The sequence below is a fragment of the Podarcis muralis genome, chromosome 6 (genome assembly GCF_964188315.1).
Source record: "Podarcis muralis chromosome 6, rPodMur119.hap1.1, whole genome shotgun sequence".
NCBI lineage: Eukaryota > Metazoa > Chordata > Lepidosauria > Squamata > Lacertidae > Podarcis > Podarcis muralis.
In genome coordinates, this window is record NC_135660.1 from 34,714,200 (window position 1) to 34,726,876 (window position 12,677).

General features: G+C 40.7%; 1 protein-coding gene across 2 annotated transcripts in view; it reads left to right on the forward strand.

The window, feature by feature from the left end:
* Nucleotides 1-12,677, forward strand: part of LOC114597755 (glypican-5-like) — a 416,629-nt gene that overhangs the window by 160,113 nt on the left and 243,839 nt on the right. Inside the window, exons 4-6 of one of the 2 annotated variants that reach the window (XM_028730984.2) lie at nucleotides 1,547-1,680; nucleotides 8,983-9,042; nucleotides 11,416-11,541. In XM_028730984.2, coding sequence (XP_028586817.2) covers nucleotides 1,547-1,680; nucleotides 8,983-9,042; nucleotides 11,416-11,541 — 320 coding nt within the window. The remainder of the gene's footprint in view (nucleotides 1-1,546; nucleotides 1,681-8,982; nucleotides 9,043-11,415; nucleotides 11,542-12,677) is intronic. The other variant, XM_028730985.2, reaches the window with a different exon arrangement.

Here is a 12,677-nt window from a genome sequence, read left to right on the forward strand (position 1 = left end):
TAATCATTGCAGGCATTGAATACTTTTGTTTTGCCTCCCACACAATTTTCCATTTCTCTCCAAGCAGTTTTTTCAGTACTTCTTCAAAGTACTGAAGGGGGTCCCCTGAAATTCCTGGTTTTTGATACATGGTATATATGATGATGTTTATCCATTTTCATTCTTAGCACAACTGGCAGGGCTTCTAAAGGCGTGCCACTGCAACATCAAAACCATTTTTTAAAAAAGAGGACCTCCCCCAGCCTACATGGCTGATATCTCAAAACCCTAGGTGATAGATATGAAAAGATTGCTCTTGCAAGCCAGCACATAACGATCAACGTGGGGCTACCTTTGAAGGTGACCCGGAAACTACAACTAATCCAGAATGCGGCAGCTAGACTGGTGACTGGGAGCGGCCGCCAAGACCACATAACACCGGTCTTGAGAGACCTACATTGGCTCCCAGTACAATTCTGGGCACAATTCAAAGTGTTGGTGTTGACCTTTAAAGCCCTAAATGGCCTTCGCCCAGTATACCTGAAGGAGCGTCTCCACCCCCATCATTCTGCCCGGACGGTGAGGTCCAGCTGCGAGGGCCTTCTGGTGGTTCCTTCATTGCGAGAAGTGAGGTTACAGGGAACCAAGCAGAGGGCCTTCTCGGTAGTGGTGCCTGACCTCCCATCAGATGTCAAGGAAATAAGCAACTGTCTGACTTTTAGAATACATTTGAAGGCAGCCCTGTTTAGGGAAGTTTTTAATATTTGATGAATTATTGTATTTTAATGTTTTTGTGGAAGCTGCCCAGAGTAGCTGGGGAAACCCAGCCAGATGGGTGTGATATAAATAATATATTATTATTATTATTATTATTATTATTATTATTATTATATGGTTTGTTATAATATTGCTCTACTTCAACTTTCTATTTTGATACTAAATTTTAATAGCTTATTAAGTTTCAGAAGTATTCTGGAAATATAAGCATGCTCCTTTACAGTGAATTGGAATAATTTCATCACTGCTGTACTATCTGCATTCAGCCCTTTGGGGCAGGCATAGGCAAACTTGGCCCTCCAGATGTTTTGGGACTACAACTCCCATCATCCCTAGCTAACAGGACCAGTGGTCTGGGATGATGGGAATTGTAGTCTCAAAACATCTGGAGGGCCGAGTTTGCCTGTGCCTGCTTTAGGGTCATTTCACACCATGGCTACATGCAGGAGCTGGTCCTACAACTCACACAAACCCCTCTCTGATACATGCGTTGCGCAATCTGATGGAAATGCATGCATTGCCTCTTGCAATTCCTACATTGCACATGCCCCATGCAAGTGCTTGTTTTTTTGTTGCAGACAAACCACTGGTGGATGTGTGTTCTCATATGGATGACACATAGAGATAATGCATATAAATACACAATTGAATAAATGCATGGCTAGCCTGATACTCCATCTCCATCCCATGGTCCTTCTCATGTAGATTATCCACAGTTGGAGCTTTGATGCTAAGCACGCATGCTAGTTCTTACCATGTAATCATTTTCTCTCCCTCCGTTTTATTGCAGGTAGATAAAGTGTGTGGACAGCCTGAAGAAAAAGAAGTGAGACCTTTACCAGACAACATAGTTCAAGCAAAGGAAGTAACTGAGACACAGGCTCTGACAATGACACACTCAAATACTCTAAGCAGTAAAAGGAGGTAACCCCGATGCAACAATTTTTTCTCATAAATTTGAAACTGGAGTTTCCCCAAAATGCACCATTTTAAAAATATGAAAAAAACTTCTGAAACCAGAATTGGGCTTTTCAGTACTCACTTCCATTACATATTCACTAAGCATGTTTATATGAAACTGGTCCTATTTAGAAATCTAGATTAAATGCTTCAAGTTACACATGGGGAATTTGTAGTTCAAAACATATGGAGGGCTACAATTCCCATCATCCCTAACCATGGACCATACTGACTGCGACTGATGGAAATTGGAGGCGAACAACTTCTGGAGAGCTATAGGTTCCACACTCCTGGTATTAGCAAATATTATGTACTTTGCATGCGGGTGGCGCGGTGGTCTAAACCACTGAGCCTAAGGCTTGCTGATCACAAGGTCGGTGGTTCGAATCCCTGTGATGGGGTGGGCTCCCATTGCTCTGCCTAGTCCCTGCCAACCTAGTAATTTGAAAGCACGTCAAAATGCAAGTAGATAAATAGGTACCGCTCCGGCGTGAAGGTAAACGGCGTTTCCGTGCACTGCTCTGGTTCGCCAGAAGTGACTTAGTCATGCTTGGCACATGACCACGGACAAACACCAGCTCCCTCAGCCAGTAAAGGGAGATGAGCGCTGCAACCCCAGAGTCGTCCACGACTGGACTTAACGGTCAGGGGTCCCTTTACATTTACCTTGTGTACTTGCTTACTGTTACAACCTAACTGAAGAGAAAGAGCAGGTTATGTTTTGCCCTGCAGCGGTATATGGCCAAATTTTAACACCATAGCTGGTGAACAAGAAGCATTTACCCATATGGCATTGTTGGGATGGATCCAATGATTCCTAGAGCTGAGTTCTGCTCCCTTCTCCACTAATGGAAAGCGTTGATTAATTGAGACATAAGGCAGATTCTCTGGTCCCCTGTTATGTTTTTTTGTTATTCCATAACAGGTTAATTTAACCCATAAGAGAATCCAGAAGTATTCATATGAATTTTCTGAGCAGAGCAATATAATCTGCACCAAAACGCCTTATTTGTCTCTAGCGTTCAATTAGCTATAGGAATACCTGAATACACAATAAATTGTTCTTCAGCTGTTTGGAGGAAATAATATATCCATTGCCAGTATACCAGTTAAAGCCCATGTGAGCAGCCTTACTTCATTCTAACTCTGAATCAGACCCATCTAAAATGATAATGAGTTCGTGCAGAAATTCAGGTGTTAATTTGTAGCTTATTAGACCAATACACTCCAACCAACTTCAGATACCTTAACAAGCAACATGATGTCCTTTATTGCAAAGTTCCTGTAGGCAGTTCCCTTTTGATGCAAGGAACTCTTATGAATGCGCATTTGCAAATTCAAGATCTAGAGTAACATAAAGTAGTTGAGCAGCTACAAATTCCAGTTGGGGCTGAAGTCAGCCGACACTGTAGGAAGTCCTAATGACTAACTGGTGACCAGCATACAGCTACAGAATAAAATATTAGAACAGCCTTCTTTTTCTACCAAGATTGTGATGTAATCTGTTCCAGATTGGTAAGCATTTCTTCCTTCCACCCCATTCCCCCCCCCACTCTGTTTCCTGTAGCTGATGTTTGCTCAAAGTAATGGTGTTCTGTTTTATCGCCATCTAAATTTATTTTCCTCTTCCCATATCTTTTGAACTTTGTGAAACTTGTTTCTCTGTGGATGACACTGGCATGACTAAAGCTTGCTCAGAAACTGCATGGTATTTCAGTTCTTCTTATCTCTGCATGTACATGCGATGCTATGCCTATTCAGCAGATGTTAGTGGTATTCTTTTGTTTTTCTTTACCAAACACAACTCAGAAATGAACGGACCCTGGAAATACAATTTTCTTTAAACTTGGAAGTCTCATTTTTTTTTTTAATTTTTTTTTATTGATTATTCCATAAAAAGAAAAACAAAGATAACACACATATAACAAAGACAACAACACAAAAAAGAAAGAACATACAGAAAAAACAAAAGAAACAAGTAAAAGGTACACATAATTATTGTTTTTACAATCTCCTATAACATAGCTGTTTCTTTCAGGACTTCCTTCAGCTTGGCCGCAAGTCGTTCGAAGCAATAAATAAAGTTACACGTTTCATCTTCTATATTGTTATTGTCATTGTCTCCAATTTTGTTCTCTCTTTTCCTTACCCAATAACCCGTAGTCTATCACAGTGCATCTTTAAATTCCTTTAGCGTTATTTGTCCATCACTAATACCTTCCAGATAATCTGCGTACTTTCCCCAATCCTTAATGAACACTTGGTCTTTTATATATCTAATTTTCCCTGTTAATTTATCGAGTTCTGCATACTCCGATAGTTTAGATCTCCACTCCTCCGTTGTTGGGATTTCCTGCTGTTTCCACCTCTGAGCTATTAAAACCCTTGCTGCTGTTACCGCATAGTATACCAATCTGCGATCCTCCTTTTTTATTTCTTGTCTTAGCATCCCTAATAAGAAAATTTCTGGTTTCTTTACAAACGTGTACTTTAGTATCTTTTTTAATTCGGTATAAACCTTCTCCCAAAACAGCTTTACCCTTCCACACTCCCACCACATGTGGTAAAAGGAGCCCACTGCATCTTTACACCTCCAGCACTTATTATCCACCTTATACATCTTTGAAAGTTTCATGGGTGTCAGGTGCCACCTGTAAACCATCTTCATGACATTTTCCTTTATCACAGTACACGCCGTAAAATTCAACCCGTCTCTCCATAATCTTTCCCAGTCCTCGAATTGTATACTATGCCCTATATCTTTTGCCCAGCGGATCATCACTGATTTAACTTCCTCGTCTGCTAAATTCCAGTCTAGCAGCATCCTATACAACTTGGATATGTTTTTCACTTTATTATTTATTATTTCCGTCTGAAATTTCGAGTCATTGTCCGCATAGCCTCTTTCCTTGATGTCTCTGCTAAGCATCTGGTTAATCTGTTGGTGATGAAGCCAATCGTAAACATACTCTTTTATCTGTTCATAAGGTTTTATTCTCCATTTCCCATCCACTTTGATAACTAACTGGTTATATGTTGCCCAGTTGCTTCTCATATTGATCGTTTTTATGCTTGTTATTTCAAGGGGTGATAACCAGTGTGGTGTTTTCGGTTCTAACACATTTTTATATCTTTCCCACACTTCGATTAGCGGTCCTCTAAATATATGATTACCAAACCCCTTATGTGCTTTCATTTTGTTCTTCCATAAATAGGCATGCCATCCAAAGTAGTTATCGAAGCCCTCCAGATTGAGGAGCTCCGTATTTTCCAATTTAACCCAATCTTTTAACCAACTTAGGCAAGATGCCTCATAGTATAATTTCAGGTCTGGCAGGGCAAAGCCCCCCCTTTCCTTTACATCTGTTAGTAATTTAAATTGAATCCTGGGTTTTTTGCCCTGCCATATAAACCTCGAAATTGTCCTTTGCCATTCTTTGAAAATCCTGCACCCTTTTATTATAGGGATAGACTGGAATAGGAACATTAGTCTTGATAAAACATTCATCTTGATCATATTCATCCTTCCCCACATTGACAATTTTAACCGTCCCCATTTTTCTAAGTCTCTCTTTACTTCCCTCCACATCGGCTCGTAGTTATTTTTATATAGGTCTATATTTTTAGGTGTTAGCCAGATGCCGAGGTACTTGACCTTTTTGACCGTCTCTATCTGTGATTGCTGTTGGATTGCCTCTATTGTCCTTGAATCTATGTTTTTATATATCATTTTTGTTTTTTTCTTATTTAGTTTAAACCCAGCCACTTCTCCGAATGATTCTATTTCCTTCAAGATTTCTTCTACTGAGGTTATAGGGTCTTCTGTCATCACTATCAAATCATCGGCAAAGGCCTTAGTTTTATACACATTCTTTCCTAACGTTACTCCTTTTATATTTCCATTTTGTCTTATCGAGTTTAAGAGTACTTCTAACACTGTTATAAATAGTAACGGGGAGAGCGGACAGCCCTGTCTTGTGCCCTTCCTTATTTTTATCTCTTCCGTAACCGTACCATTTACAATCAGTTTGGCCTTTTGTTCAGTATATATTGCCCTTACCCCGTTGAAGAAGTTGTTACCTACATCCATATATTCTAGATTTCTCAACATAAAGTTCCATATCACATTATCAAACGCCTTTTCGGCGTCAATAAACATCATTGTGACTTGCTTATCAATCCTAACAGACAAAAATTCTAACATATCAATAATATGTCTTGTATTATCCCTCATCTGCCGACCTGGCAGGAATCCTGCCTGGTCCGTATGAATAATATCTACTAACACATTTTTTAACCTTTTTGCCAGGATTCCTGCGAATATCTTATAATCCGTGTTCAGCAGTGAGATTGGTCTATAGTTTTTAACCTGGGTTAAATCCGCGTCTTGTTTGGGGAGGAACGTGATGTATGCTTCCTTCCAGGTCTCTGGGATTTCTCCTTCCTTTAAGATGATGTTCATAGTCTTTTTCAAAGGTCCCACCAAAATAGATTTCATTTCTTTGTAATATCCTGCAGTAAATCCGTCAGGGCCTGGTGCTTTGCCCCTCTTTAGGTCTCTAATTACCTCCTCTATTTCCTCATTTTCAATTGGGGTATTCAGTCTTTGTTTCCCTTCTGCTGGAATTTTTTGTCCCCCTTTTTCCTTTAAGAATCTTTCTATCTTCCTTGGGGCAACTCTCTCTTGATCTTTATACAAATTTCTATAATAATTAAGAAACTCACTCCTTATTCCTCTGGGATCAGTTCTTTCTTCCCCGTCTGTTATTATTTTATTGATTGTCCCTTGCTCTTTCCTTTTTTTGATTTGCCAGGCAAGCCATTTCCCTGGTTTGTTCGCAAATTCAAAGTTTCTTTGTCTAAATCTTTTAATGTTCCACTCTACCTCTCTGTTTATTGTTGTGGCAAACTGGGTTTGCAGTATTTTTATTTTTTATTTTGTCTTTGGGCAGTTAGGCTTCTGGACTAACTTTTGTTCATTTGCCATTATCTGTCTGAGGATCTCTTCTTTATTTTTCTCTCTATTTCTATTTTTAATTGCATTCTGTTGTATGAAGTACCCTCTTATTACTGCCTTACTTGCATCCCAAATTACGCTCTCTTTTGTTCCTTTATCACAGTTATCCTTAAAGTACTCTGTCAATTTTTCCTTTGCCGTTTCCACCACTTTCTGATCATCTAACAAATAGTCCTTTAATCTCCATCTAAAGGGTCTCTTCTCTAAGCTTTCTAGTTCTATCTCTAATGGATTGTGATCTGATATTACTTTTGGTCTTATTTCTATAAGTTTAACTCTTGGACATAGATCTTTTGAGATCCAAATCTGGTCTATTCGTGAGAGTGATTGGTTAGGTTCTGAATAGAAAGTGAATTGTTTCTCGAGTGGGTGTCTGAGGCGCCAGATGTCCACTAAACTGCAGTTTTCCGCTAAGGCGAAAAAAGATTTTGGTAGTTTCCCCTCTCTGTTTGTTCCGTCTCTAAGTCTATCCATATCAGGCGAGACGACTGCATTCATATCCCCCATTAGGATTATTTTTTGATCGACATACTCCATTAGTTTTTCTTCTAATCTTTTAAAAAATTCATTTTTACTACCATTCGGGGCATAGATCCCTACTACCAGCATCTTTTCTCCTTGCCAGTTGATATTGACCCCTATCATCCTCCCTTCCTCATCTTTGAACATTGTTTTAGCTTCTATTTTACTACTAATATACAGTACCACACCTCTTTTCTTTACCCTATCCAGGGTTTCAAACTCATTTCCTAGCCGTTTAAACTTGGAAGTCTCAAAATGAGCAGTACTGAAACATTTTAGAATCGCAGGAGCAGTCACTCATACAAGGAGCCTACATATAGATGGTATTGGCTATCCTATCTGGGATCCACATTAATAAATTCTGCTACTAAACATAGTCTGTATATGCACTTTGTTTAAAAGCAGAGCGGTTGGCACTTTAATTGGAGAAGGAAACAGCTGAGGTAATACGATGTCAAGATTTTACTGTATTTCTACTACCTGTGGTGCTCTATTTTAAACTTAAACAATATAAGGACATGCACTAGACCATTACAAACACCCACATTTCATAAGATTTCCCATAGGACCTTCTGAGTTAAAATATGTCAGTGATCTAAAGTTTCAGGAAGGTTCTTGTAACTCAAATGAAGCCCTCAAGAGCCAGTGTGGTGTAGTGGTTAAGAGCGGTAGACTCGTAATCTAGTGAACTGGGTTCGCTTCCCCGCTCCTCCACATGCAGCTGCTGGGTGACCTTGGGCCATCACACTTCTCCGAAGTCTCTCAGCCTCACTCACCTCACAGAGTGTTTGTTGTGAGGGAGGAAGGGAAAGGAGAATGTTAGCCGCTTTGAGACTCCTTCGGGTAGTGATAAAGCAGGATATCAAATCCAAACTCCTTTATAGGGATTTCATAGGAATATAAGTAACATATACAAACATTGGTCCATCTGCTTCAGTATTGTCTACAAAGATGGGTAGGGGTTCTCCAAGGTTTCAGACAGAGATATTTTCTCCAAAAATTCACCTGGATACACCTGGGAATGAACCTGGGACCTTTTGCATACAAAGCAGGTTCTCTTCCACTGAGCTACATCACTTCGCAAAGGATGTAAACTAAAACAAGCAGATATGGATTTATTTACTCACTTAACCCTACCCTTCCAATATCCCTGAAGGGGCAATGATCTTTTCTTTGTTTCTTTTCCCTGTGGAAATAAGTGTTTTGTTCCCCTGAGAAGGAATGCTTTTCCCTCTCAAGCACTTTCACATGTGCTTCTTCTCATCTACAAATCATTTGTCCTGCTCTGTTCTCACATGTATGCAATAACTTTTCTTAATGTGACATTTGGAGATAAATTCAGGAGATTTATTTTCAGCATTTTGAACCTTCATTTTGTAATGGTATCCATTAAAAAAAAAAAGGGATAAATTTCTTTTAACATGTTTTAGAGTAAAGTTCAAATCCTCAAGCACAGAGCACAATCTACCCAGAACTAAACTGTGGTTGGACTGTGCCTTTATTATTATATTTTAATATATAGGTTGGAGCATATTTTATTTGCTGGAGCATATTTTTTTATTTGCATTTGTGCTTCTCTGGTTTAATCCTGTGCATGTTCTTGATTATCTTTTCTTTCAAATAATTTATTACTTTTTGTTTCTCATTTCTTTTTCTTTCTTTGCCTGAATTCCTGCTTCCCCACTCCTCCTCCCCGCCTTCTGACTATTCTCCCTGGCCCACTCCAGTTCTCTGCCTCTGAAAGCTTCAAAGAATGACAAATCCAGAAGTTTGAAAAAAATGGCCCGGTAAGAATGAAAAGAAGCTGACATGTTTTTGTCTCTTCATTTTAAATGAGCTGTCCAAACCTCAAGGCTCTTGCTTTCATTTTAAGAGTACAAGGTTTTGTTCAGCATTACCATAAAATGCCTCTAATATTAATTTCTTAACTCAAATGCAACCATCTAGAAGAACCATGTTATTAAGAGGGGGGAAATACTGAAACTTTTGGCTCAGATATCATTTTAAAATAAGGTGTCTACTGTTTAAAGACATACCAGAAAATGTTCTCCTTGCTCTATTTTATAGACAATGGGTAACATAGACAATGAAATTTGAATATTTCTTAGCTCCAATCTGAAGTTTCAATCATATTTTTCAATCAAGGCTTTTTGTTTCTATACTAAAAATTCATATATCACTCTTCAAAACTAAGTATGCATTTCAATTTTGTGTTCAGTATTAAAAGGGAGTTTGTACATTCCTATCCTAACATGCAGACTTTTCACTACTAAAATCTCACTTTTGCCTGCCACTCCTAAGCTAGAATTTGCCTTTTATCTGTATCTGGAGAAAATGGCAATAATTGCACTTGTGTGCATGATCCAACTCCTCCTCCTACATGTCCAGTAGTTCTTGCACCTGGACCTGTAGGGAGGAAGAGTGGCTCAGGATGAGGTCAGTGGTATGGAAATCCTCTTGCAGCTATGGTGAGATTGATGCACACAGAGACTGGATCATCCTCTGTATGCTAAGAATGCGATTGTCTTCATGGTAAGGGCTAGGCGTCTGGAAAATACCTAGGACTTTGTGTTCTGGAAATAGTCAGTTACATAAGAATATAAAAAAAACACTGCTAGGTTTGGTAAGCCCTTCGCAATAAATCCCCCTGCTCCATCAGAGTTGTATTTACAGTTTTATTGTTTTTATTGTACACTATTTACAAGGTACAGAGCATCGCTTCAAGCGTCTGAATTGTCCGTAGCAGATCCCGGAACTTCCTGCTCCTCCTCTAGCAAAGCAGCTTGGGCGTCTACATTGTTCTCTGCGTTTTAACCCCCTCCTGTCCTGGGCTGACGGAACTGGTGTTCCCTCTCCCTCCGTGTCTGAGCTGGTAGAGGGGTGCTGCTGTTCTCTAACATCAGGGAGACTTGCCTCCGCCTGAGTGGCCTCCCCTTCCGCTCCACCCTCTCTCAGTCCTGCCTCTTCTACCGGCTCCCTGCTCTCCCCCTCCTCCAACTCCGGAGCCTTCCCTGCTGGCTCCATGACACCAGGTCAATGGCCCATTTATTCCGGCATCCTGTTCTCACAGTGGCCAAAAGGACTCTTTCCTCCTGAAGTTTCCAGCAACTGTTATCCAGTTGTTTCTCTCCTTGATGTTAGAATTAAAATCAGGATTTCTCAAACTTGGGTCTCCAACTGTTTTTGGACTACAATCCCCATCATCCTTGACCGCTGGTCCTGCTAGCTAGGGATGGTGGGAGATGTAATCCCAAAACAGCTGGAGATCCAAGTTTGGGACACCATAATTTAAATGAAGGAAGTACTAGGATGCCTGGATTTTTGATAGGTGGTATCTTATACACGGGTGGCGCTGTGGGTTAAACCACAGAGCCTAGGGCTTGCCGATCAGAAGGTCGGCGGTTCGAATCCCCGCAATGAGGGGGTGAGCTCCCGTTGCTCGGTCCCTGCTCCTGCCCACCTAGCAGTTCGAAAGCATGTCAAAGTGCAAGTAGATAAATAGGTACCGCTCCGGCGGGACGGTAAACGGCGTTTCCGTGCGCTGCTCTGGTTCACCATGCTGGCCACATGACCCGGAAGTTCTATGCCGGCTCCCTTGGCCAGTAAAGCAAGATGAGCACCGCAACCCCAGAGTCGGCCACGACTGGACCTAATGGTCAGGGGTCCCTTTACCTTTTTATCTTATGCAAATCTAGACTAGACTCTACTCTTAGAATTTCATTGGATGGCTCTTCAGCAGAAATATTATCCATTCCAAAGGCAAAAAACTTGCTGTAACCACCACCTGGGTCTTTTCTGTGTTCTCCAGAACACACTTGAAAATGGGGAAGGTTTGGTTTGGAACTTGGTGACTGAGGAAATTGACTTGAAGCAGGAACTTTTTCAATGGGGAAAGTGGAAGGGAAGGGAAGGCATCACCATCTCCTCTGCTTTGCCACTTCTCTCTTTGACACACATACCAAGATGCTATTCATACAAGAATGACCCTTTGGGATTTCAGTACATGCGTTTGCTCATGTATTGCTATCTCAGTAGAATAGTTAGACAGAGCTGGGCAGAAGTTTCAGAATGAACATCGGATTAAGATTACGAAGTTGCCTAGAATGTTAAATGTGCTCCTGTTGGTGTTGCATTGCAAACGTTATGTTTTTCATTTTTAGGGAATTCATCAACTACATGAAACGATCCAGAACACTCTATGCCTCTTTAACTGAAAGACTCTGTGATGGTGATCTTGTGATGAAAGACAGTTCGACTTGCTGGAATGGAGAGGATGTTGTAGAAAGGTAACTGTGAGAGGGGTGTTCTCTCTCTGAGTGGACACAATGGAGGGAATTTGTTTCTGCATACTGATTGTTTCTTACTGGACTGGGACAAAACCCTTTATATAGGTCAGTTTCTTTCAACCGGTGTGTTGAGGACTGGGCAAAAGCACTTACATACACTTGTCATTCCGAGTCTGTCACCAGGCCTTTCTGGCTTGGGTAGGTGACACTTAATTCCTGCCTAGTTTGTACTGCCTTACAGAGGTGCAAGATAACTTCTGAAAGTTGATTAAATATGTAGTATTGGATTCCATGCCATTACCAGTCCTTTTGGATCATAGCACTGGAGCTAGAAAGAACATTTTACCTGCATGTGGAGGTCACTCTCTGTGTTGATTATTGCTGGTGGAGAGGCAAACATTTGACTGTGGTTCCTTGCCACTCTGATCTTTTTAATCCATTCTACCATTGCTACTTTGCACATTGTTTTGCAATTCTGACAAGGGGTGGAATTGAATGCTGCACTCTTCCAATCTTTTCATCTGTGCAAGTGTTGATGCCCCATCTCCTCCACATGTGCACTGTTTAGAGAGTTCTCCAGCTAATTTCAAGGATGGGGGGAGTGGAGGGGAGACAATCCCATTGTACAAGTAGTAGTCCTTGCACAGGGATTCCACAGACAGGCCTTGTTAGGTGAATCCCACTGGAAGAGTTGTTTTCAGTTTCCTCTTGTTCAATTGGTAGAGATAGAGCAAAAATGCTTAGGAACAGAGTAGATAAGAAGGATCAGCTGGTGGTTTTAGTAATTCCCTTCCATATGGTGATGGTAGTGATTTCTGTGTAGACTTGAATATTCACAATTGGTTTTACAGCCCTGGATTCTTGGCTACATTCAGCATATTTTTTTTAAAAAAAATGCTATAACAGAAGTGTTAAACCGTAAGTAAAGTGGTGAGTGCTCACTGGAAGGACAGATCCTGAAGCTGAGGCTCCAATACTTTGGCCACCTCATTAGAAGAGAAGACTCCCTGGAAAAGAACCTGATGTTGGGAAAGATGGAGGGCACAAGGAGAAGGTGACGACAGAGGACAAGATGGTTGGACAGTGTTCTCAAAGCTACCAGCATGAGTTTTACCAAACTGCAGGAGGCAGTGGAA